The following is a 26,171-nucleotide window of genomic DNA, read 5'->3' as shown; positions in this document are numbered from 1 at the left end:
GCTGCAGCAGACAGGTCGATCGTAGGGTTATGGTGTGGGAATTATGACGTATATATTTAGGGTTTTTTCCCTTTTTCTTTTTTCTTTATTTTTTTTTTTGTGTGTTTTAATTGGAAGTTGTTAATTACATTGTATTTAAGGTAAGATTTGAATAGTGAAATTTCCTTACAAGAAAAATATTTCGTATTATATTCCGGAAGGAAATCAAGTGAAAAGATGAAAAATATTTACCAAAATTAAATTTGATCGAATCAAACTAACCACAAAACAAGTTTGATATATACTATTTCTGTATAATTGATATAGTAAGATATTTGTTGATTGATAATACGTGTAATTCTATAAGCTTTTAAATCATTTAATTATTTTCTATTGATTACCATTAAAATACTATTAAAATAATCAAGAAATTTGTAGGCGTTCAATTATATCAAACATTATAAGAAATATGATTTTTATTACAGTTAATTATCATAGTTCAATGAAAAATTAAAGTAAATACTAATTAACTGTAATTGCGTATGGTTACTAATTATTATTTTCGCAAATAATGCCAAAATATTAAATATTTTTGTTATATTTAAACGGCTAAGATACTTTTTTAGTCCCATAAAATAAGGAGAAAATTTTTTTTTGGTACCATAATTTTGGCAGATATTGCTTTTAGTCCAATAAAACTTATAATCATGTATTTTTAGTTTAAAAAGTAAAGTTCATTGTGGTTTTGGAAAAAAAAAAAAAAAACGCGTTGCTTGAGATTAAAAAAATATTATAATTTTGAAACTAAAAATGCCTAAAATCACATATTTTAGAAATAAAAAGTCGTGATTTTAAGTTTTATGGAACTAAAAGCGTCACCTGCCATAGTTGTGTTATAAAAAATAAAATTCTACCCTTATTTTATGAGGCTAAAAAGATATTTTGCCCAATTTAAAATTATTAAAAAAAGAGCCGACGTTTAAATATTTGCTTTGATTTTATATAAATGTAGTATAAAATATTAATTATTATAATTTGTAAATTAACCTTGATAGTTTATAATATAAGAAATTAACTTTTTTTCCAGTAATATGTATATTCTTAAAAAAATACTTAACTAATTTGATTTTTATGTATGCAGTGAAATACAAGATAAAACACATCAAATCTTGATCATATAGCAACTACAACTACTCAAAAATCTGCAATTTCAACTGTTGATATATATTTCCCCATTTATTCTTCCTCACAACGGAAAAGAATATTTCAATTTCGGCTGAAAAATTCTAACTCAAATCAAATTTGTTTCGGATGGACCGAGATAGATTAATCAATCATCTTGGGGTCGGGGCCGACCGCAACACTCTATTGTACCAAACTGAATGAAGTATCATATGAAAAATGTCATACTTCACAGGCACATTATGCCAAAGAAAATGCTGCCTCACCTGCTCAACTCGATGCTGCATCACAACATACCTCCTCTCCGAAATTGAAACTAATATGTTCTTCAAATTCGGGATATCCTTTTCCAGTACGAAAACGGTGAAGGATTCCCAATTCAAAACATCGAAAAATGGAGGCACGAAATTGTCCGACAGGATCACTGGTACACAACCGTAGATAATTGCCTCCACCACCCTTGGACTGTTAACCTCGTAGCCCTTAGCGCATATGCAGTACTTGCTGTTTTTCATGTGCCAAACATAGTTGCCGGCTTGCATCCGTCCAAAGATCTTCATGTCGGGATCTTTGTTCTCCCAGTATTTTAGTAGGATCGGACGAACGTAGCCGTGCATCTTGCCAGCAAAGAAGGCGAGGATTTTCCGCCCGGATGGAGGGTTGCCTCCGATTTGTTTCATTGGATTTTGAGGTGACTGGATGTAGGTCTCTGGGAGGGATACGTCCTTGCCTAATTGAAAACCTTCTTTTACATCCGCGTTGCACAATGCTCGTATGCAGTTTGCCATGAGCCGCTTGGTCTCAAAAGGTGCCTGAAAGAACAGAGAATGTTCTCAAAATGGAGCATATCAAGTATTGATCATGACAATGAAATTATGATGGTTGAAGTTCTTTGATAATAAGCTTCTAATCTTACTACAACTAGCATATGTGCGTGTGTTAATGTGTGTTTTCCAGTATGCATAGATTCACGCAAAACCATAGATTCAATGCAGAATAACAGATATCACGAAAGAGCCTCGAAACATACCCAATCATGGCAAGCAACAAGAAAATGATCCGCTCCATCTGTTCTATTCCAGAAGGGGTAGTTTTCCTTGATCGTGCCGAGGTAGTTCTTCAAATATTCAAGGATGTCATGAAAAGAATGAGAATCCGGCACGTAAACATAGTCCACCAACAGTTGAGAGCTGAACGGTAAGTAAAACAAGTGTGCTTCTCCCGGATTGCTGGTCAGAAATTGGTTACTTGCTTTCAGGAGTTTCATGAACCAACCCTCCGAGGCGTAGATCCCTTTGAGCCTTGGCTGATGGAAAACGGGCCTTTTTCCATCCTTGTAGATGTAAACCTTGAGCTTCTGTTCCATAATTTCATAGCTTCTGCATTCAATAATCAAAAACAATAGCGTATGTTCTTATCATTATCAGACAATACCTACTAACAAAATCCAAATGTAATTCGGACAATTGTTGATATCCTAAGCCCTTTGCAAGAATGATACTGTACAAAGATTTATATCAACTGGAGATGTGGATATATATATGTACCTCGTAAACATTGAAAGATTTCGATAAACAGGTGCGTATAATCGGGGATGATCCATGACAACAGCTACATTTTCAATTTGGAATCTCGCGCCTAATAACTCTTGATCAGCGGCTGAAGGCCATACCGGACTCTGCAACAAGAATTCTCATTGAGGAGTTCACTTTTTTCAACAGATAGTTTCAAACATATCACTCAAAGCTTCTTACACGAATTTACCTTCATGAAGGATGAAACACGACTTCGGATCAACATATCGTTCATCTCAGATATTGATACTACAGACGCCAATGGTCTCCCTGGCATTTCCTTTGGAGGAGAAGGACTATTAGGCACCGAAAAATGTTCTTCCGTTGGAGAAGGTTTCCAAGTTGTCCCGTTTTCGTTTCCAATAGTTTGGGGACTATAAGCTACCACAGTTGCCCCAAGCCCAATATCCACATTTCCGTTAGAGACTGATTGAGACGGTGAAATCACGGGTACTAAGGCAACGTTCTCATTCAACACTAAGACGGTGTCATTATCTCCAAAACTAGCAGACGGGCTAATATCAGCAGCAACATTTTGTGGCGAAAACTTATACTTTGCATCACTAGACGGCGAAATCACGGGTGCTAACAGAGCATCCAAGTTCATTGGACTTGCAGCAATTCTTGCATTTTCGCCCCACACTAAGACAGTGATATTTTCTGCAAAACTAGGAGATGGACTAATATCAGCACCAGCATTTCTTGTCCAGATCATATGCTTAACACCACTATCCGGTGCCGGCGGAAAATGTAAACTTGACGGGCTAGCAGCACCTTCGTCTTCCACCGTATAAGACAAAGGTGGACTAATCTCCGCAACTGGCCGAGGTACATCATTTGCCATTTCTGCACTAGGGTTCATCTTTGCAGCGTTTTCTAGCACAAAATTTGTAACATTTTCATCCCTCGACCTAGGAATCAACTGTTTTTCCTTAAACATTGCATCTCTGTCGGCCCGGCTATTGGCATCGAAGAAACTCTTGCCAGAAGACAACAGTGAGAGCATGCTATCTCTATACGGTAGCTCGAAATACTGAATTATCAAAACTGATGCAAGAACCAATGCGATTAGCCATAGCACTCTCCTGGTTTCCACTTGACATTTAAGGTTGAAATCGTTACCCATTACCACAAATCGCCAAGACAAAGTGGTCTTGATTAATCTGAGATCACCTCTACAGTTCCTGCAATACAATCCAACCATCCAAATTCAAAGAAAATATATTCAAAATATTCCCATAAATTAATTATATAGCCCACTTCTTTTATATATGAATCCAACGTGAAAATACCAAACATCGAGAATTAAACATTAAACCACTCGAAGAAAGAAATTCACACGGCATTGCATGATCCACAACGTTAGATGAAAAACAACCGATTGATCATGTAAGAAAAATTACTCAACAACTGTTAAGAAACCACCGAATTAAAGAACAAGAAAAAAAAATTTTATCTCAGATTAAAACTTACCATTCAACAGATTCGAACAAAACATCTTAACACCAAACCCACCAAAAAAAAAAAAAGAAAAAGAAAAAACTTAGAAGACAAAGAATTCGTGATGATATCATCATCATCAGGAAAAAAAGGAAAATTATTACAAAAACCAGAAAGCAAATAGTTTACCTAAATAAAAGGAGAATTCAAAGAAGTGAGATTCTCCACCAAACTTCAATAGTCTACAAACTCCGAGTATGTGTATGATGAGTTGTTGTTTGGGGTTCCCATGCATTGGCTGCCGCTTAACCAGCTTTCTGGTGGCTTACAAGTGTAGAAACCACGTGGTCGTGGCTTACAGCTTTAAGCTTCTATCTGGTTGGCTAGCTTCTGGCTTTTGGGCTTTTCTGGCTTTCCCCAACCTACGTAAAAAAAGCAGATTCAGATTGAGATTACTATTCAGCATTCATCGTCATGTATGATATAAGTTCAGACATCGGAATTCCCACAGATTTTGCTTAAACGCCACTCTTCTTGCCTGATTAATGCTCTTTTTCCTATTCTTTTAATCGGCAGCTTAAAATAAGTGGCTTCTCCTCTATATGGGTATCTGTATCTATTCAATGTGTTGGGAAATTGGGTTGAATTTGTGGACTCATAATTTAATATGTATCTATATGTAATATAAAGTTTGAATTTTGAAAATAATTACTATAATTTTATTTGAAATAGAGTTTGTAAGAATCTTGTATTTATTAGTAGTATTTAATGGTTATATATATATATATATATATTTAATCCGAACCCTTTTAGGCAATTAAGGAATGAATTAAAGGCAGGTTAATTAAGAAGAATTGAGTGATTTTATATGTATAATTATGATCATTCAAATATTTGATTAATTACAAGTTACCATATTTATTGTATACTGTAATTATTTGGTATCTTTGAGAAATTAGAGAGAGGAGGTATATGGTTTTCATATATATAATATATACTATGCATGTTAAAATATTTTCAAAATTGAATTTTAGTTTAAAAGAAATATTATTTTTTATATTTTTATGTATAGAATAATATTTTTTTTATATGATTTAAAGAAATTTGTAATCAAACGGCGACAATTATGTTATTATGTTATCTTAGTACGTAATTAAATAATTAATGTATCTAAACTAATACAGAATTGGTCAGGTCAGACTGACTGTGAAACCCCATATTTGCAATGGTTGATTTCAGTATTCTTGAATGAACATTTATCGTCCATAATGTCTAATCACAATTCTACCCCTACTGTGCTTGGCTTCTTCCTTATATTCACTACATGTTTCCAGGGGTATATCCGTCTTGCTGTCTTGAATCTGAACCACTATCTTTACGTATTTCGGACATAGATCAGAGAAAATTTTCACATTTTTATTGTAATTTGGTACAATCCCAAAGGCAAATTAACATACAAAATAAGTGAAAGAAAGAGTGAAAACTCTTTGATCATCATAGCTTAGAAAGCATCGTCTCCTGAGAGTGGAAGGTGAGACCTAACAATGAAGAAATTCTCATAGATGAAGCCTGCAAGCCCACCACCGATCAGAGGCCCAACCCAGTACACCCAGTGGTCAGTCCAATCTCCACTAACCAAAGCAGGCCCAAAAGACCTAGCTGGGTTCATGGAGGCCCCAGAGAAAGGCCCACCAGCCATGATATTCGCCCCAACAACGAGCCCAGTAAGAAGTGGGCCCAGCCCATCAATGATGCCCTTCTTCGGGTCCACTATTGTAGTGTAGACTGTGAAGAGCAGCGAAAATGTCAACACAATCTCCATTATCACACCTTGTGTGGCCCCCACTCCACTTGCCAGTGAATGTATTGGCGTTGTCTGCACATGTTTTTCAGAATTAGTTATCAAATAAAATATATCTCCACAAAGCCGGTCTTGCGTGCATATAATAAATATTTTTTTATATTTTAAAATATATTATAAATTAGAATAAAATATACAAATCAATACATTACGTTAATAAAAAGAAAGAAAAAAAAATATCAATGCACGTAAATTTTAAAAAGTTGAATAAGTTAGTTATTTTATCATAAAAGATTGAGATCTCATGAACAAATTCAAAATCATGGGCTCAAGTCCCAGGAGATGTATGGGTATTTATCTCTCACTTTATGTGGTTGTTGTAATTTATTTATCGTTATTAGTCATATTAATAAATGAATTGAGGTACTACTTAGTGTATCGAGTTATAATAATTTATTAATCATTATATTAGTAAAAAAAAATGTAATTACTATTATAATAAATCAATAAATAATATTAAAATAAATCGATAGCCATGCATTTTAAAATTCGATCACATCACATGACAACTTCACCAACTAAGTTTGGTCGCACGGGCATACCTAATTGAATGTGACCTATTGATAAAAGTCTATATCTTGTGTGTAAGCATGCAAGTGAGATGATCATGGCTGTCACCAATATATAATAACTAAATCAATTTTCAACAGCCATAATTGAAACATATATACATTAAATTAGACAAATAAATTAAATCCATAAATTTTAAATTTCTTTTATACATAATTATTTGCATCGAATCACGAATACTATTATTATTTTTCTGGACTCATCATATATAATACGGATCTTATATTTTAAACCTGTAATTAAATTTTATATATACATGGCATGTGCGTATGTGTACCATATGACACATTTTGTAGTAAAAAAGAATATTAAAACAAAATATATAAGGCGATGTATCAATTTAAAGGCCTGAAATATAATTTTAAAACCCAAAAAAATATAAATTTAATTGCAAATAATAAAAAAATAAGCAGTGTGATGAAATGGAGTAGGGGAGTTTACCAGTCCACCAGTGAGATAACTTAGGAGAGCGCATGCAGCCACAGAAGCCAACAACTGATCAATCCAATACAGAATTGATCTAACTACGGTGATATGACCGCCGACGCAAAGCCCAAGGGTGACGGCCGGGTTGAGGTGCCCGCCGGAAATACGGAAGCCCGCCGATATCATCACCGCCACCACCAATGCGTGTGTCATCGCCACGAAAAATAGCCCCACCAAAGGATCTCCAATCAACTTATCTGTATACGCAAAAATATCAAAATTGATATAATATATATATATTTAAATGCACACTTTTCAAAAATATATATATATATATATATATTTATTAGTTGGGGGGAGGAGGATGACCGGTAGCCATGGCGGATCCGACACCAGCAAAGACAAATAGGAAGGTGCAAATGAACTCGACGATGAGGGCTTGGAGACAGTCCGGCTGCAAGGCCTCTCTGAAGCTGCCTATTGCAATTTTTGCCATAATTGGTCCAACGGAATCCTGAGTGAATCAGAAGAGCTAGTTGATTAGCGCTTAATAAATAGCAAGTATAGTAGGGACAAAACTTGGAAAAAACCAAATATGTGTATTTATAGAAGCATATTGCATTATTATTCAAAAGTGAGAATAGTCCACTAATTTAACTAAATAATGATAAAAAAGGAGACAAAATTATGCATGTAAAATATTAAAGATTCCATAATCTTGGGGAGGTGGCATGTGAGGGGTAGGGATTATTGTACTTGGAATGACAAATGTACCCCTGGACTTGTTATGTAATGTCGGAATTGTCCTTTTCGATGTCAAAATTTACCTTCTTAGACCTTTCTAAATAATTTACCTCTTTATGTCTTTTAAAATGAAATAATTTATCTCTTTAAATAGGAGGGTAAATTACTATATTTTTTTAGGAGATACTTTGTTCATTTGCAATAATTAAAGGGGTAAATTGCTATTCATCCATAAATATCATAATAATGAATAACCATTGATCTTATTAATGTGCATAAAAATAGGCTAGCTCAAAGAGGTTCAAGCGATCCAAAAAGAAGAAAGAAACAAGAGGCCCGTAACATTATAAGAGGATCTGTCAGGCGGCTTTGGCGGGTGCCCCTTAGAAAACAGATTGGCAAAAGGAGGAGGCCCAAGACATCCCCCTCAAAGCCCGACAAATATTCGGTCCAAAAGGCACACACACGTGGCAGCCCACTTTCCCACGTGGCATTTCATCAACCTATGTGTTAACAACCACCTTGGATCACATCGCTGATGAAAGGTCTCCCTAAGTCGGAGATAAGAATTCAAAAACACGTCCATATAAATATATGTTTACTTTTCCATACTAAATGCACTTCATGATACCTTCTTGACACATTTTCTCATTCTTTGGACATCCCCCTCATGTCCTTCACACTTTTTTTACTGTCTAAATTATCTCTCTCACTCTTTAAACATTCTATAAGCACTCTACAAGCACATTATCACGTATTCTTGCACTTTTTACTGACTTTATTCACCATATCCTGATTGTCCATATCAATTGAATCAGTACGTAGTTTTAAACCATCACTTATAATGATGAACAATCATTAATATGGTGGAAAACATTATACTCGATTAATTAATTGGCTTTGTTTTTTAAGTTGAGAAATTGAGTAGACTAAGGAATTTAATTAATTATGTTCTTGAGAGAATATATATATATATATATATATAAATTTAAAACAATAATGGGAATAGGTGGAATGCATGTGGTGGGAGTTGACCAGTAATTAATCATGAAATACATATACTCTCTTTATTTATCCACCACCAATTCATGCAAACCCTTCTATCTTTTGCTGTTCATCAAGTAAAATTTCCCCACTCTGCAATCACTATGTTCCATTGGTGACTCATTCTTAGTTGTCCTTTTCATTTTAAAAGGATTATACACACACACATATATATATATATACACACACAAACAACAAAAGATTGATGTATTTTAAATTCCACAAATTAGTTTTTTTTGTAAATTTAATTTTGTATTTTTTAACAATGGAAAGTTGGTCACATTTTTTAATTATACACCAATAATACTGCAACTATATTGCACTTGTCACATAATTAATTCTGATTGACGGTCAAACTCGATCAGAGTTAGAATTTCCCCCACGATATTGCACCCCAATAACTCCAAAAGATTTACAATTTTAGTCTTAATATAAGTCTTAATTCCATTAGAGTTCTAACAAAAACATCACGTGCATGGCACGAGCTCCGTTAAATCTTGAGGGGCACAGCCCATGTTTTTGTAAAAAAATTAATGAAATTAGAGAAAGCCTCTCTTTGAAATACATAATTTCGACAGAAATGAGCGGTCTCTGTCAGCCTCATACGTACATATCACTAGATTAGGGTTAGGTCTTAGAGGAGGGAAGCACCTTATGTTTCATTATAGCTAGTGTTGTTGATCTCTCACACGTAGGTTGTATTTTTCAATCAAAAAATAATTATATATAATAAAATGTAAATTTTCTGAAGATAAAATAGTAAGTTGATAAAAAAATCATAATAATAAAATATAAAAACGGACATTAACCTTTATATTTTTATGTCAGATACAATCACGTAATAACAATACAAAATCATCTCAATCAAACTCATATTTTTCACCAAAAGTGATTATAATTTGTAATTGCCGACCACGCAATCAAATACTGTTTCTATCGATGATGTTTGAAGTTAGAAAAGAAGACATAAACTACTTACATTAGCTGTCACAATTGAAAACTATGGTTCCTTTGACTTCAAGGGTTCTTTTTTTGTTCATTGACTTTATTTTTAAATATATAGCTAATTATTATTATTATGAAGATTTTAATAATTAACATGATTTTTTTTAAAAAAAATAAATAAATAGTTTAGTACTATGAAGAATTTATTACTTTGGAGAAGAGGGCTTGGGCAGAATTGTTTTCATGGCTTTGTAACTCATTAATGCAAAATAAATTTTAATACTTTCAACTAGATTTAAAAAATGATTAAATTATTAAAAGTTGTAGGAGTTCTGGGCACTAGTTGCATATGCATCCCACCCACTCATACAAGTGGTACATATATGCACATATTTTAAAACCTAATAATTATCTATTCAACATTAAAAAAAATGACAACATAAGACTGGGGATTGTTACACTTCTTTTTCTTGAAATTTGGTATACTTAAATGTAATTTATAAAAATTACATATAGTACTTTTGAGGTTTGTTTTCTTCAAACGAATAAGGCTCTTTGTTAGTCAAAATTCACTGAATTTTTGTTGATATTAACAAAAAGAAATTGAATGAATTTATGTTTACTCTCGATTGACTTATTATTGACTTAGTGCAGATCAAATAATTTTTTTCGGATTAAACTACCTTTATATTGGTGAAGATATACCTCTTCACATGCACTAACGTGTAAAAATGTATAAGGATATTTGAGTATAACAAATTAATTTTGATCTGCTATAAATCAATTGGGTGGAAATATATATTTTTTAATCAATAATTTTGTTAATATCAGCAAATACGATAAATTTTGACTAATAAAAAACCTTATTTATTAGATGAAAATAAACCTTTAGAGTACTAAATATAATCTTTTAAACCAAAGAAAATGTATGCATAAATACATCAAATATTAAAAGAGAGGAGTATTATTATCCCTAAAGCCTAATTAGCTTTGCCTCAAAGTACCACACCTACCAACCAAATGTGCAACTTTTTTTTTATAAAAAAAAATAAAGTAGAAGAAATAATAATAATAATAATTTAAATAAAAAAATATTGGGAAGTGCAATGCTCAAAGGTTGCTGCTTTGTGCATGAATAGCATAATAAATGAGATGGTGGCAGAAAAATTATGACAGACAGGCATCTACTTTCAACCTCCATCCCACCCATCTATCCCCTTCAATATTCAAAAAAGATACATCACCATCTGACAAGGGGTGATCCAACCAGTTGAAGAAGTATCATTTTTTATTATAATTAATTAGTGTGGTAAAAAAAAATCTTAATGAATATAAATTAATCATGATTCGGCGATGGTCATTAATCATTATTTCTACAAGTGATGCTAAAATATTATTATAATTAAAACTATGACAAATATTGATTAATTGTAAAATTTGAGGTTTCGCATTGATTTTATTTGATTGTGATTAAAAGGGGGAAATGACACTCTTCGTCCTCTAATTTAGAATCTTTTAACCTTTGGTCCAATTGGTTACGAAATTCTCACTTTTGGTCCTGTAGCTTGTAAAAAGTAGTATTTTTTGTCCTTATGATACATTTTCATTATATATTTTAATGAAAAATGTCACGTGCTTAGCACGTGACAGTTAGAGTCTTTACACTTTTGGTCTCATATGTTACATGATTCTTACTTTTGATCCCATAACTTTAAAAAAATAGCACTTTTGGTCTCAAGTACTTAATAGTGGCCTATGTTATATTTACAGGCAAAACACCTCCTGTGTCATTTAAAAAAGGCAACAAGATACCCCCTCTTCGTTACAAATTAACAGAGAGTGCATTTTTACACGCCTAAAATGAGAGTGGGTATCATTTTTGGCCTTTTATAGGATTACTTTATGTATGCAAATGTCCATTTTAACCCCCTTTTTGACATGTAAATATATTTTAATAAATAATATATTATTGATTATTTTAAAATATTATTTAATTAAAATATATTTTAATAAATTATATTATTTATAAAATATATTAATTAAATATCAAAATACCTAAAAATATATTAAAAAAATTTAAAAGTTAAAATTTTAAATTAAAAATCACCATACAAAAATAAATATACTCAAACTCACATTTTAAATTTAAATATTGATATATATAAATATTAATTATTATTAACTAAATTAAATTATTATATAATTTAAATATATTTAAATAAATATATTAATTAAACATAAAAATATTATATTAATTTTTAAAAATTATATTATTTATATTAAATTATCATAATAAGTATTTTAATAATTTTTATTATTTTTTAAGATTTTGAAAAATTATTATTTTTACTCATTTTTGAAAAAAAAAAATAACTACCACCAACCACGCTTCGCCGCCACCACAGACCACCATTGACCTGGATTTGGACGACAGCGATGGCCCAGCGAAGTGGACGACAACCACCCCCTTCTGCAGGCGCGACGACAATTATGAGCGACGACGTGTCGCCGCCAATAGAGGGGATCGACTGTTGTATACATATATATAATTAATATATATTATACATATAATGTATATATATTATATATATAATTATTTGTATGTAAAAATAAAAAATATATTTAGATTACTTTAAATTTGGACCGTTGATTTTATGTTATCAATACACTTGGCTAAATCTGCACTGTCAGTTCAAAGAGTATTAATGTTATCAATTGCAAATATGTCATGTTCATTCTTGTGCAGATATTTTATAGGTTTAAACACATTAAAGTCTATATGTTTATCATTAACTCTAAGAATGAGTTAACCTTTTTGCAAATTAACCAATGTTCTACTTGTAGCAAGAAAAGGTCTTCCTAAAATTAATTCATATCTAGCACAATGAAATCAACACGGATGACGAATTTTTCCACTTTGACCAACACATCCTCCACTATTCCCAAGTATACTTAATGCATCTATCTACTAGTTGCAAAAGTGATTATAGTGGGAGTAAGCTCATGCATTCCAAGTTTCTCAAAAATACAATATGCCATCAAATTAACATTAGCACCTAGATCACATAAAGCTTTATCAAAAAAATTGGTATTCCTACGGTGCAAGGGATAGAAAAACTCCGTGGATCCTTAAGCTTTGGTGGTAGCTTGTTTTGGAGAATCGCCGAGGATTCTTCATTAAGCTTCATCGCTTCACCTCCTTCCCACTTTCTCTTGATGGAGATCATCTCCTTAAAATTTTTTGCATAGCTTGGCATCTGCAAAAGAGCATCAATTAGAGGAATATTTATATGAATCTTTTTGAATATTTCTAAAAAAATTTCAAATTATTTATCCAAGTTAGCTTTTAAAATTCTTGAAAGATATGAGATATGTGGGGGAATATCATCTGAATTAAGTTTAGGAGGACTCCCTCTTATTTCCTCTTAAGGTTCCTCTTTTTTTTTTGAGTTTGTGTTTTCTCCACTTGTTCATTTGTTAGCTCATCTCCAATGATTTTTCTACTTTTGAAGGTGATTGCATTGACTTGTTCCCTTGGGTTTTTCTCGGTATCACTTGGGAATTGTCCATCTTTTCTTCCAGAGTTATGCTTACCAATTGTCCTATTTGAACCTCCAAATTCCAAATTGATGCATCTTGATTTTGGAATCAGGTGTTTGCTGCTGTGATGAAATTAGAAAGCATGTATTCTAGATTGCTCTTCTTTTCTTGTTGGGCTTGCTGTTGTGGTTGATGATACCTCAATGGTCTTTGTCGTTAATTATTACTCCACGAAAAATTGGGTGGCTACACCATCCCAGATTGTATGTGTTGGAGTATGGATTGAAATTAGACCTGCCACCATGAGAAATAAAGTCAGCATCTTCATAAATGGAAAAATTAACTCAATACCTTGCAGTTTTGACTTAAGTGTCCCATTTGACCACATGCACCACAAGGTCCCATGGGTGCACCATTCCGTATAGCAGCCCCAAGGTTATCCATTTTTTGTATTAGTGTAACCATTTGAGCAAACAATGTGGTTATTACATCGACACTGTGAATGTCAGCTACTCTTTTGTCGGTTCTCTCCTCCATACGAATATAGATTGACTGTTATCTCATCAATGATGTTGAACGCTTCTGATGACAGTTTTTTCATGATAATGTCACCTACAACTGCATCAATGGTAGCTCGATCAGCTAAAGTGACACCATTGTAAAAAGTTTGTACTTATCGTCACACGGGTAATTCATGATGAAGGCATCTTCTAAGCATATTCTTGAATCGTTCCCATGCATCATACAATGATTCTCTATCTAAATGCGCAAAGAAAGTAATGTCATTTAACATCTTAGCAGTTTTAGTGTGAGGAAAATATTTAGCAAGGAACTTCTTAGTTAATATAGCTCATGCAGTGATACTACTAGCAGGTAAGGATTGAAGTCAATTTTTGGTGGTATCACTTAATGAGAATGGGAAAATTATAAGTCTAACAACATCATCGCTAACACCATTAAACTTAAAAGCATCACATATCTCAAGAAAATTAGGAAGATGTTTATTAGGGTCCTCATTAGGCAAACCAGAGAATTGCACACTTTACCGGATGATTTGAATGATGGGGTTTGATCTCAAAATTGTTTGTCTGGACGGTAGGCTTGGCAATGCTGGAGATTGTCCCATCAACTGTCGGAAACGAATACTCCATCATCTTCCACGGTTCCCACGTGGTCCATGGTTGGCTCAATGTTTGCAAGTTCTTCGGTATCAGAGTTTCGACTATTTTGTGTCATAAAGTTGTCAACCAAAGAAAGATAATAGATGAAGGTAAAAATAAAATTAAAAAAAAAATGTCCAAACTAACCAAGATAGAGAGTTATGATATTATGTCAAATTAAATCCGCGATAACGGCGCCAAAAACTTGATTGCTAAAATATATATAGGTCACTAGCAAATGCACTAGCTATCAAGTAGTATAATAAATATCATTGCCATGAGGATTTAAATGCAATAATTATCAAAATTATAACTAATCTATGATTATCTGGATGACTGTGAATCAAGTGATAGATTAAATACTACTATTACTAAAAATAATTACTAACTAAAATAGATCAGACGAACGTGTTGGAGAAGATTCAAATATGAGAAAGATGCTAAGGCAACTAGTCCACTTAATCGATCCAATGAATGCAGAAATCACAAATTAATCTAACAGGTAACGCTTTCATACTCTAAGGTTCCTCCTAGGTTAATTCAATATACTCTCTCGAGTTATATCAAATCTATTATTATCAAGAAAATAGTATATTCCTCCAATCTAAAACTCGTGACAATAACGCATTAAGATCTATGAACAACTTGTGAAACCAGGTGAATCACGTCTATGTATGGCCACATATAATTCAATTCACGCCATAAATTACCCTTTCAACTATGTTGAATTCCCTTCCAGTTCATCAACATAATTAATTCAATCTAAGAAATGACCAAGCTCTTGAATTATAAAAACAAACACAGTAACACATTGATATATTAAAGCAAAGATGTAGATTAATTTGATAGCACAAAAGAAAGAAGATAGAAAGACTCATGAAGTTGGAAATCGGGATCAAACGGTCTATCTTCTCTGGTGTCGGATCAGCTTCTATTTTCTTGTCTTCTCTTCATATTTTGATGTGAATTTCAGAATTAACTCCAGCTAAAAAAACTCCTTAATCTTCTTCTCTTCCTCCTATTTATAGTAATTCCCGAGAGTCCTAAGTTTAGTCTAATTTTCATTATTTCTCTCCTAATCCTATTGTTACTAAACTTCTCAACATAATTACAATGAAATAAGCTGCTAAATATGATAATTTGACTAAGCAATTATGTTGGGGACTCTTTAATTTCTGTCTGATAACTAAATTCGATTCTCTATTTCGCAGATTTCTGATAACGCATGAGTCACGGGTTATTTTTTATACACTTTTTTGATGCATTTCTAGATTTGTCTTGCATTTGAGATGTTTTCTTGCAACTCGTTCTTTTTCCATGAAAGCACCTAAAATGTAACAAATAAATCCAAGAACAAACATCATATTATAAGAATATAGAAATATTAACGGCAAAATGTATCACGTAATTTCCACTAATAAGTCTCCCCCACCCTTAAATCATACTTGTCCTCAAACATATAACTATTCAATCATTCACCTTTATGTATTTTACTTATGTCTTGTAATTTCTTGGCTCTTATATATAAAAATGAATAAATTAGATGTAATCAAACGATACAAATAGCTACTTGAAGCATTCAGCCCACCAATTTAAGACTGCACGTTCACCCACAGCCCACCCTTTATATCACCCTCACTCAAGCCCGTAACATTTATGGACTCTGTTCTCAAATCATAAATTTAATTAATGCTATTTTTTTTAATTTTTAAAGATAATACATATTAATAAATTGTGACGGTAATATCAAAATGGGATAAACACATCCTTATCGTTGGAAAGATATGGTTTTTTTTTTTTTTTTTTTTTTTTTATAAATAAAGTACAACAAAGGTACCCTGTCTTGAACTTTGTCGGTTTCTAGAAGTGGGCAACCGATATATATCCTTATTAGTCACCACCTCAATTTCTGGAATTTGAATTCAAGTCCTTGATGAAGGGATTGTATAATGTCACAATGAAGAAGAAATATAGTATGAATTCCTTAGTCCAACCTTTTTTTCTTCAGTCAAGTACGATAAAGTTGATGCCTCCTTCGTTTTCTAGACTCTAACTTTAAATTATACTTTTTATTAAAAAAAATTAATAATAAATCAGGTCTAGTCAAATCAAATTAATTATACAATAAATTTGTTATATAATTTATTTTTCTTGAATTGTACACTAATTATATAACAAGTGCATTATATTTATCTTACAATGATTTGAATTTGACCAAACCTGATATGGATTAGAATTTATTGAAAGAATTTCAACCAAACACAACCTTAATGGATTATTTTACAAAAAAACAAAAAAAAGAAAAAGAAAAACAAGAAAGTATATATATAAATAAATTATAACTATCTCTCCTGACGTAAATCTATAATTATGTTAAATTTTGTATAGTTGTAATTCATATATATATATATATATATATATATATATGTTACATGGAAGTTAATGGTGAATTGAAGGTGGGCTGCTGCAAGATTGGAAGTTGCGCAAATGAAAACCTAATCCTCGACACCTACTAACTTTTAATGCCAAATGGACTTCCACTCTCAGTCGTTATCGAAAACCTTTCATTGAAGTAAATAATAATATTTCAATTAGGTAATTTTTAAATCTAAATAATATTGCTTGGCAACATCAAACAATGTCACGTCATTGATGTTGCCGACGTAACACTTTTCTCTACAAATCCCATTTCTTAATTACTACTCCAACACTGCACTCACCACTGTGTGTGCTGTGTGTGTATGTGTTTAAGAGTGTGAAGAGAGCTGAAAAAAGTTCATGTTTGGGAGAGGTTAGAAATGGAGGAGAAGAACACAATGCTGGAAGAGCATCTCTTGGAGAGAACCGATCAAAAGGGCGGATTCAGAACTTTGCCCTTCATAATTGGTGATTCTCCCCTTCTTGCATTCATAATATTAGATCAAAATCCCATCTTCTTTTTTAATTTTTTGTGTCGTTCTTGATCATGGGACTCTGTTTTCTTTTCGTGTTCATGATGTCATAACAGATCAAAATCCCATGATAATTCTCGTACAAAGTTTCATTCTTGATCATGGGACTCTGTTTTCTAGCTATGCATGCTCATAGTTTGATGAATTTTCACACACTTAAGCACCGAATAAAATCGTTAGTTTTTCTTTTTTTTTTTTTTTTTTTTGCTCTAGTTCTTTTCTTGCAGTGGTTGGCGTGTTTGGCTTTGCTTACGTTTGTCGTATTTGAATAGGAATTGAGGCACTGGAGAAGATGGCCACTTTCGGGCTGATGCCAAATATGACTCTGTATTTGATGAAAGAATATCATATGGGAATGACCACTGCATCCAATCTACTGTTTTTCTGGTCAGCAGCCACCAATTTCATGCCACTTCTTGGAGCTCTTGTTGCCGATTCTTTCTTGGGCAGGTTTTATACTATTGGGATTGGTTCTGTTATCTCTCTCATGGTAATTTTTATCTTCATTCTTTTGTTTGGACAATGATCATAGGTTATGTTGCTTTATTACATTATTTCTATGATGAATACATACTTATCTCGAGTAATTCTGAGTTTGATTATTGTGATATGTCTTGAAAGTCGTAGGATCGAATCCATAGTCATGTTCTCCCCGGAGCGGAGTTATGGGTTCGATTGCTATGATTTGTCTTAAAGATTTGGCTCGAAGTCTATAGTCTTTTTCTCGAAGAGTAGAAAAAGGCTTGATTGTTAAAGACGAACCCTGGTATTAATTACGGTGTTAATAATGTCTTTTTCATGAATAGTTGATCTATTCTCCTTTGAACCCTTCTGTGTTATGCTCGTCTTTTGTGCTTTAATCCTAAGATTGATTATATTTTGCCGATTGAAGGGGATGATTCTTCTATGGTCAACAACAGTAATCCCACAAGCGAGACCTCCTCCATGCAAGCAATTCAATAACAGTTGCAGCTCCCCGACGACTTTCCAGTTCATGTATCTATGTACCGCATTTGGGCTGATTTCTGTTGGGGCCGGTGGCATTAGGTCTTCTTCCTTAGCCTTTGGTGCTGATCAATTGGAGAAAGGTGATTTCAAGAAAAGCTCAGGTCTGAAACAGAGCTACTTTGGCTGGTATTATGCTTCATATATGTTCTCTGTCCTCATCGCTTTAACTTGTGTCGTTTACATTCAAGACAACATGGGATGGGGAGTTGGTTTTGCAGTGCCTGCTGTGTTAATGTTGATTGGTGTTAGTATCTTCTTCTTAGCTTCCCGTTTCTATGTCAAGTTGAAAAGTAAGACAAGCTTAGTCACTGGTTTCATTCAAGTGGTCGCAGCTTCTTACAGAAATCGACGTCTAGATTTAACAGACGGTGTAATCAATGTTTGCCATCGCAAGGCTGGCTCAGCACTTGTTTTCCCTAGTGAAAATCTCAGGTATGAGAGTTATCCTTTCAAGATTTATCTCAAGCCTCTGAGTAACGAGTAGTTTCACTTATGATCTTTAGGTTTCTAAACAAGGCATGCATAGTTAGAGATCCCGACAAAGACTTGACAGCCGACGGCAGAGCTGTAAACCCATGGAGTCTGTGCAGTGTCGAGCAAGTAGAGGAGCTGAAAGCCCTGCTCAGGGTACTCCCTATATGGTCCACAGGGATGATCATGTCCATAAACATCAGCCAGAACTCATTCCCATTACTCCAAGCTGTGTCGATGGACAGACGTATTACGTCAAGTTTCACGATACCAGCAGCATCATTCAGCACGTTTACGGTTATATCCGTTATACTATGGGTTGCTGTCTATGACCGTGTGTTTCTCCCCTTGGCATCCAGAGTCATGAGAAGACCCGTTCATATAAGTACCAAAAGAAGAATGGGAATTGGAATAGTTTTCTCATTCTTGGCCATGTTGGCATCAGCTGGTATAGAAGCTATTCGTCGATCGCTTGCAATAGATGAAGGATACTTGGATCACCCACTAGCTATGACCCAAATGTCGGCAATGTGGCTGGTGCCACAGAACTGCCTAACCGGCTTTGCTGAGGCCTCAAACGCCATCGCACAAAATGAGTTCTACTTCTCGGAGTTCCCAAGAAGCATGTCGAGTATAGCATCGACACTGAACGGGATTGGGATGTCGTTGGCGAATTTAGCAGCGAGTTTAATAATGAATGCTGTTGACAGCCTCTCAAAGGCAGGGGGGCAGGAGAGCTGGATTTCGAGCAATATCAACAAGGGTCACTATGACTACTATTACTTGGTTCTTGCTGCACTGAGTATGGCTAACATGATGTATTTTCTTGTCTGTAGTAGCATGTACGGGCCTCTTAAAGAAGAGGGCAAGATAGCACAAGAAGAGGATGAGCCTTGAGATGTTACGTCCTACCGGCTTGTAGCAATGGGTGTTGTAATCTTGTACTTATTTAACTCCTCTTTTTTTTTTTTTTTCTTTCTGCAAATCAATAACTACTAACTATTGATAATTAATACAATTATATATTAGTTATTAATATATATATCTAATTATTGAAATAGAATGATAATTACTATTAAGATATAATAATATTTCATATATTGGTTTCACTTATGACCTCGAAGTCTGTGATTTTTCATATCGGACCCAACAATATGGCCCGAATTAATCTGAAAAAAGATAAGGCCCGAAATGACAGTTCTTGATTGGGCTTCCTAGCCCAGCTAACACGATCATTTTCTTGTCAGTGAAACAAGTCCCCACCTCTCCTGAATTCTGCAAATTTCAGTACTGTACATGCAAAGTAATGCAGAAAAGGGATAACGCCCACCTGATTTTTAATCTTCACCCCTTCCAGTGCCAGTGGGATTGGGACACAAATTACATCAACTCCGCCGGGAGGAGCTTGTGTTCTTGATCCTAGTTTTTGCACTATCCGACGCCATGAAAACCGACCAACCCAAGCTCAAAACCACTCCCCGTACTCAACTTTTTTCATGTGGCTTCTTTCGCAAATGCACGCAAACTGTCCTCAGTCCCACAACCTCCACTCCACCGCCCCTCCCTCAGGCGGCGCCGCCTCCTCCTCCGCCCCCAGCCCAGCTCCCACCGCCAGCCCAGCCTGAGTCATCCTCCTCTTCTTCTTCAAACACCTCCCAGAGTTTCACTCAGTGGAGATTCCCGCTCTCCAACTCACCCATATCCCACCACTCATACTCGCAGCCGAAAGCTGAAGCGGTATCCGAACCCGACCTGAAATTGGAGGTTGTTCCACCACTCCTCACCAATGCCAGCTTGGAGGAGCTGTTCCATGTGGCGGAGCTCCAATTCAGTTCCGGGTCGGACGCTGGTCGTCTCGGGGCCGTCCACTTGCTGGAGCGTTCCCTCGTCCCGAACCCACGTTCCGCTGTTGACGGCTGCCCGTGCCCGGCCGCGGTGGTGGTTGGGGTGGTGGCGTGCTTGCGGGAGGGGATGGCGCGTAAGCCTGCGAGTAAGGTTTTGTTAGCACTTTGTTTGGTGGAGGGGAATCGGCGAGTGGCGGTGGAGGCGGGCGCGGTGACGGCGGTGGTGGAGGCGCTGACGGACGCGGAGAGCGCTGTGGCGGAGAGGTTGTTAGCAGCGTTGGAACTGTTGTGCACGACGGCGGAAGGTGCGGCGGAGGTGAGGGCACACGCCCTGGCGGTGCCGATGATGGTGCAAGTAATGGGGAGGATGGAGGGGAGGGGGAAAGAGCACGCGATAAGCGTGTTGGCGGTGATCTACGGTGGTTTGGAGGAAGGGGTGGGGGTGGCACCGGCGGAGGAGGTGGCGCGTTCGGTGATGTTGGCATTGCAAGGTGATTGTAGTGCAAGAGGGAGGAGAAAAGGGGCCCAGCTTCTGAAGATTCTTCAAGAAAACGGACGGGTGGAAACGAGCGAAGAGGAGAGATAAGCGGTCAGGATTGTGTATTTTCAGTCAAAGTTGTAAGATGAAATAATTACTGTATGGCGCCTGCGCATCTGAAAGACGCCCAAGAGGGAGACATATCAGATATCATCGTTTGTGTAGGAACGATAATAAATGAATGTGAATTATTATTTTTCTATAATATTAAATTTTGAACATTTACAATTTTTCCCTAATAAAAAATAATAGTAATTATGTTGGTAAATAGTAATATTATAATTTTTAATACACATTTCGATAAATGTTTTATACATATAATATATAATTGTGAAACATATTCACGTGAGGTGGGGCTACCCCTACACCACATTTATTAATTTAAATTTTTTATTCTCGTATTTTTCATTACATTTTATATATACACATCATGTTTCACTTTTTTTCGTATATATATATTATTTATATAAAAGTTCTTTTTAAATAATATTGATGGTATAATTTTTATACATATGTAAGATAGTGTTTTGTCTTGAATTCATATCGTATATAAAATAATTTTTGAAGTTCTAGATGTTATGTCACGTCCATATGTTCATATAATAAATATTTTTTTACGTTTTGAAATATATTATACATAATAATAAAATATATAAAAATCAACATATCATATTTAAATAAAAAATTAATTTAAAAATATTATTGATACAAAAAATTTAGTATCTTTGTCACAAACTGCTATTCGTGAGTGAAAAAAAATCTTTATTTTTAATATTAGTACTGATATTATAGATGAGAAAAAGAATTTGATATTACAAGATAAGTAACCACCATTTTTTGAGTAAAAATGGGCTCTCTTTATATATATATATATATAGCATAAATAATGCACGATCACTTGCATAAACACACAAAGTAGTTAACTATTTAATGAGAAATTTTAATTCAAATTGAATTTGGCCAAAGTAGAACCAATTATATATGGTAAATGTACTTGAAGAATAGTGACCAATCACATAATACTAATAAGTGTATCATATTTATTGTATAATTATTAATCAATCATAAAGCAAGTGTGATATACTTGTTACGTAATTGATTACTTTTCATAAATCGTACTTCAATCTCATAATAAATATATTGAGCTTATATATAATTGATTCAATCGATAAAATTCAATTTCATTAATTTTTTTTATAATTAATTCGATTCGATCAAATTTGAATTAGACAAATACCTACATACTCGAGCTGCAGTGTAAACCAAACCCCTTGTGCAATAATACCCATTTCCAGGGCTACAATGCCTGTCCTCCGAACAAACACACCTCCCCTCCAGCGCACACCCATCGTCATCCACCACCCCTCTCCCGAACACAATTTCATCCGTCCACTCACTCCCGAACACATTCCCCGGATCCACCCTCCTCTTCGCCTCCACGAACTTCCCGAAACTCGGGTACTTCTTCTCCACACCCACAAACGCGACGTTTCTGTTCTTACCCCAATGCGGCCTCGCCCCGTACTTGAAGAACGCCATCTGCTCAGCTTCTTCCCAGATGTCCTGATTCAGCCTCGGCGTCCAGCCCTCGTCCGCCCGATAGTAGTTGAAGTCGACGACGACTGAGTCCTCGGGCTGGCCCAAGTAAGCGTCGGACTTGGGGACGAAACGGATGAGGAAGCCGTTGTAGATGTCGACTCCGCAGAAGCTTTTAGGGTTGATGTCGCGCAGTTTCTTGATGTCTCGTATGAAGTCCGCGAAGTTGGTGGCGGAGAATATGGCTGTTGTTTCGTAGAAGAAGAGACCTTTGATTCTTGGGTCCCAAGGGCAGACCGCGTCTTTGGCTGCTTGGGGCGAGTATAGACATGAGCCTGAGGTTTGCATTTTGGCCTGGTGTCCGATGACGGGGTAGCCTGTGAAGATTAGGTTGTTTTTCAGTCCGTTGGCTGTCAGCTTTTTGTAAGCTAAGAAGGAGGAGGCCAGCAGGCATTTCGCGTCTGCGTTTCTTGCAGCCTCCGCTGATTTTTCTGCGTAAGGAGAAGAAGATTACTTTTAACTCCTTCTTGGAGTATACTAATTGTATTAATTCTACTTTTGGAAAATCTATTACACATTGGATTTTATAATACAATTTTTTTATTGTATTTTTTCTATTTCATCTTATATACACACTGGGTGTAATAAATATGACGTCACCAATCTTATTCAATGAAAAATTTTATGTACGTAACGTATATATATGAGAAGATGCAATAAAAATTACAACAGAAAATTTAATCCCAAAATATTACACACATGATGTATATATGTAAACTGAAATAGAGCATGCAACAGAAACTGTAATACAAAAATCCAATCGGATGATGCAGAGTTTTCATAATCTTAGGATAAAATTTGCATGCATGTATGTATGTATGTGTTTAGGTGGGTACCTGATGCTCTAACAGATTTGGGTATGATGGCAGAATTTGATTGAAATCCGACAAAATCATAGACCCCATCTCCGGAGGTGTTGATTGGAAGTCGATGATCGTATCTGTAGACTGCTGTATGTGTTGATGGGTACCACTGAATGTCACCAAACTCGAAATGCTTGCCATGTTCCATGAATTCATCCTCAATCCCTCCATCTTTTGTGAAGTTTAATGTAATGCTCCTCTTGAATCCTCCTTCCACCATCAATCTCACCTGCATGCATCTAAATCTAATTATCATCACTCTCAAATTTATTTTCCTTTTTCTATTTTTTATTATTTGTTTATTTTTAATTGTACTGTATATCATGTATGTTCGAATTTTTCTAGACAATGACTCATTTTTAAAAAAACAAAATTAGGGTTTTCATGAGTTCAGGTAATTAATTTTAGATCAATGATGTGGATAATATGAAAAAAAATATTAGTTTGTTGTTAATTCTTCTCGCTTTTAAATAAAACTTTAATTATTTAAAATTATTTTTATATATATACTTGATTACTTTTTAAATTTTGAATATATAAATAATAACAGATTGTATTTATTAAAATAAAAATCTTATACTATATATCTTTCATTATTTTTCTCTCAAATAGTAAATTCTCTCTTTTTTTTGATAGTCTTTGTTTGGATTGATGTATTTGGATCTGAAAAAAGATTTCAAATAATTTCACATAATTCTTTTTTAAAATTTATTAATATTTAATAAAATATAATTAAAAAATAAAGCTAAAAGATTTCATTTGAAATGATCCAATTATTTTTAGATATTTGATATCCATAATTTCAAGTTCATCGATCCAAGTATATTATGATTAATTTCTAACATTCACAAGCAAGATTCCAATTTGGAAAATTCTAATCGAAAATCGATTTAGTCGAATCTGAATCAATTACATGGCAAGTGCAATACACTTATTGTGTAATGTATAGTTTAAGGAGAGTAACCAATGACATGACAAGCGTATCACTCTTGTACTTTGGTTCAACTGAACTTGATTTGGATAAAAAATATTTGATTTACAAATATATATAAAGTAAACTCTATTTTCACTTATAAGCAATGGTTACTTACACTGCAATACCGATTTTTTAAATTACCAAAAATGTCCGAATTTATTTTCAACCACCTCTACTCAAATTCTTCTTTTAATCTATATATCTATGACTATCTAACTATACTAATATGAAAATTTCACTTACAAACAACAATATATAAAGCAGCAATATCAATTTTTTTTATCGTTAATATCGCTAAATTAATTTATTTTTAAATATAATGTGTTGATTTATATATTTTATTTTTATTTATAATATATTTAATTTAAAACACAAATAATTATTTTTTATACTTATTTGTAATATCTTTTAAAACATAAATAATTATTTATTATATGAAGGACGTGGCCTAAGTATATATATAAACTGACCTTAGAAATGACTCCGAGCATTCCCAGAGACACTTTTGCAGCATTAAGAAGAGGATCATCGCTCCTCAAGTCTAAAATTCTCGCAAAACCCTCTGATTCTTTAGCAGGAACGATCAATCTAATCCCGACCACATGATCATGAACAGCTCCCCCTCTGCCCCGCCACGAGCTGCCGTGGGCGCCGGTGCTTATCACCCCTCCTACACTAACACCCTCCCAGTACGGCGCCGCCACCAGGCTCAGCCCCTCCGCCTCCACCCTATCAATCAGGGCCCGGAGCCCGACTCCGGCATCCGCCGTCACAGTCATACTCGGCACGTCGACGTCTATACTCGTGTTGTACTTCTCCGTGCTTATTAGGATCGCACGACTTTGATTCGTGGGGCAGGCGAGTTTAGGTATAGTGTGTGAGAATCTGGACACGACTTTTACTTTGAGGTGGTTCTTGTTGGCATTGGCTACGGCTGATCGGAGCTCCTCCTCGGTGGTTGGGTAGACGACGGCCTGCACGGGGCAGTCTTTCCGGTCGCCCCAGACGCCGTAGGAGTTGTAGAGCTTGCAGCCGGTTTGGCTGCACTGGATCGGATTTGGTGGTGGCATGGCGCGTATGAGGAGAGCTGAACCCCATATGAGAAAGATTAAACCGTGGCAAATCCGTCGCAAATAGTTTGCCATCGAGATTGTTTGGATTTACTGCAAAACAGATGGAGGTGATATTTCTGGTTTTCTAGGTATAGAGCTTTCGAGTCGAATTTACGTTCGTGAAGGAAGGATGGTGCTCAACTCACGATCAAATAGTTTAATAGTGACATTTTATTCTTTGTAAAAGATATGCAATTATGTAAAAAAAGTTAAAAAATCAGTTCTTTTTATCTTTTAGATAAATATTGTTATTCAAATTAGGTTTGATTGAATCAAATTAGGTTTGATTGAATCAAATTAATTATAAAACAAATGTAATACTCTTTTTATGTGATTGATCACTTAAC

The 26,171-nt window shown here is 34.6% G+C and overlaps 5 protein-coding genes, 1 non-coding gene and 1 pseudogene across 8 annotated transcripts; 3 read left to right on the top strand and 4 right to left on the bottom strand.

Moving 5' to 3' along the window:
- Nucleotides 1-1,182: 1,182 nt before the first annotated feature.
- On the bottom strand, nucleotides 1,183-4,623 carry LOC105171572 (putative glycosyltransferase At5g20260). 2 transcript variants are annotated; one of them, XM_011092767.3, is made up of 5 exons: nucleotides 4,365-4,623; nucleotides 2,926-3,919; nucleotides 2,709-2,839; nucleotides 2,192-2,540; nucleotides 1,183-1,973 (listed from the first exon to the last, which is right to left on the bottom strand). In XM_011092767.3, the coding sequence occupies exons 2-5, from the start codon at nucleotides 3,859-3,861 to the stop codon at nucleotides 1,314-1,316; spliced, it is 2,076 nt and encodes a 691-aa protein (XP_011091069.2). In that variant the 5' UTR covers nucleotides 3,862-3,919; nucleotides 4,365-4,623; the 3' UTR covers nucleotides 1,183-1,313. The 2 variants fall into 2 exon arrangements, with proteins under 2 accessions (XP_011091069.2, XP_088741840.1); XM_088885714.1 differs by lacking the exon at nucleotides 4,365-4,623 and adding an exon at nucleotides 4,209-4,358.
- Nucleotides 4,624-5,570: 947 nt separating this feature from the next.
- Nucleotides 5,571-7,613, bottom strand: LOC105156097 (aquaporin TIP4-1). The gene is made up of 3 exons (XM_088886046.1): nucleotides 7,402-7,613; nucleotides 7,048-7,289; nucleotides 5,571-6,051 (listed from the first exon to the last, which is right to left on the bottom strand). The coding sequence occupies exons 1-3, from the start codon at nucleotides 7,526-7,528 to the stop codon at nucleotides 5,677-5,679; spliced, it is 744 nt and encodes a 247-aa protein (XP_088742172.1). The 5' UTR covers nucleotides 7,529-7,613; the 3' UTR covers nucleotides 5,571-5,676.
- A 6,371-nt stretch (nucleotides 7,614-13,984) lies between these two features.
- On the bottom strand, nucleotides 13,985-14,459 carry LOC148789308 (uncharacterized; annotated as a pseudogene).
- LOC148789309 (small nucleolar RNA R71) lies at nucleotides 13,995-14,099 on the top strand. The gene has a single exon (XR_016062622.1). It is a non-coding gene; the product is annotated as a small nucleolar RNA R71 (small nucleolar RNA).
- Nucleotides 14,460-17,110: 2,651 nt separating the features above from the next.
- Nucleotides 17,111-19,865, top strand: LOC105171421 (Major facilitator superfamily protein). 2 transcript variants are annotated; one of them, XM_011092655.3, is made up of 5 exons: nucleotides 17,111-17,351; nucleotides 17,689-17,906; nucleotides 18,309-18,525; nucleotides 18,613-18,856; nucleotides 18,928-19,865. In XM_011092655.3, exons 1-5 carry the CDS (start codon nucleotides 17,264-17,266, stop codon nucleotides 19,790-19,792), a joined length of 1,632 nt encoding a protein of 543 aa, XP_011090957.2. In that variant the 5' UTR covers nucleotides 17,111-17,263; the 3' UTR covers nucleotides 19,793-19,865. The 2 variants fall into 2 exon arrangements, with proteins under 2 accessions (XP_011090957.2, XP_011090875.2); XM_011092573.3 differs by having other exon boundaries at nucleotides 18,309-18,856.
- A 253-nt stretch (nucleotides 19,866-20,118) lies between these two features.
- LOC105171341 (ARM repeat superfamily protein) lies at nucleotides 20,119-21,498 on the top strand. Its single transcript, XM_011092453.3, has one exon. The coding sequence runs from the start codon at nucleotides 20,339-20,341 to the stop codon at nucleotides 21,323-21,325; it is 987 nt and encodes a 328-aa protein (XP_011090755.2). The 5' UTR covers nucleotides 20,119-20,338; the 3' UTR covers nucleotides 21,326-21,498.
- Nucleotides 21,499-22,377: 879 nt separating this feature from the next.
- GULLO3 (D-arabinono-1,4-lactone oxidase family protein) lies at nucleotides 22,378-26,031 on the bottom strand. The gene is made up of 3 exons (XM_011072132.3): nucleotides 25,183-26,031; nucleotides 23,710-23,965; nucleotides 22,378-23,304 (listed from the first exon to the last, which is right to left on the bottom strand). The coding sequence occupies exons 1-3, from the start codon at nucleotides 25,855-25,857 to the stop codon at nucleotides 22,478-22,480; spliced, it is 1,758 nt and encodes a 585-aa protein (XP_011070434.3). The 5' UTR covers nucleotides 25,858-26,031; the 3' UTR covers nucleotides 22,378-22,477.
- Between the last annotated feature and the right edge of the window lie 140 nt (nucleotides 26,032-26,171).

This window comes from Sesamum indicum, linkage group LG1 (genome assembly GCF_026168435.1).
Source record: "Sesamum indicum cultivar Baizhima isolate 11 linkage group LG1, ASM2616843v1, whole genome shotgun sequence".
NCBI classification, from domain to species: domain Eukaryota; kingdom Viridiplantae; phylum Streptophyta; class Magnoliopsida; order Lamiales; family Pedaliaceae; genus Sesamum; species Sesamum indicum.
This window is presented reverse-complemented; position numbering and strand designations above follow the sequence as displayed.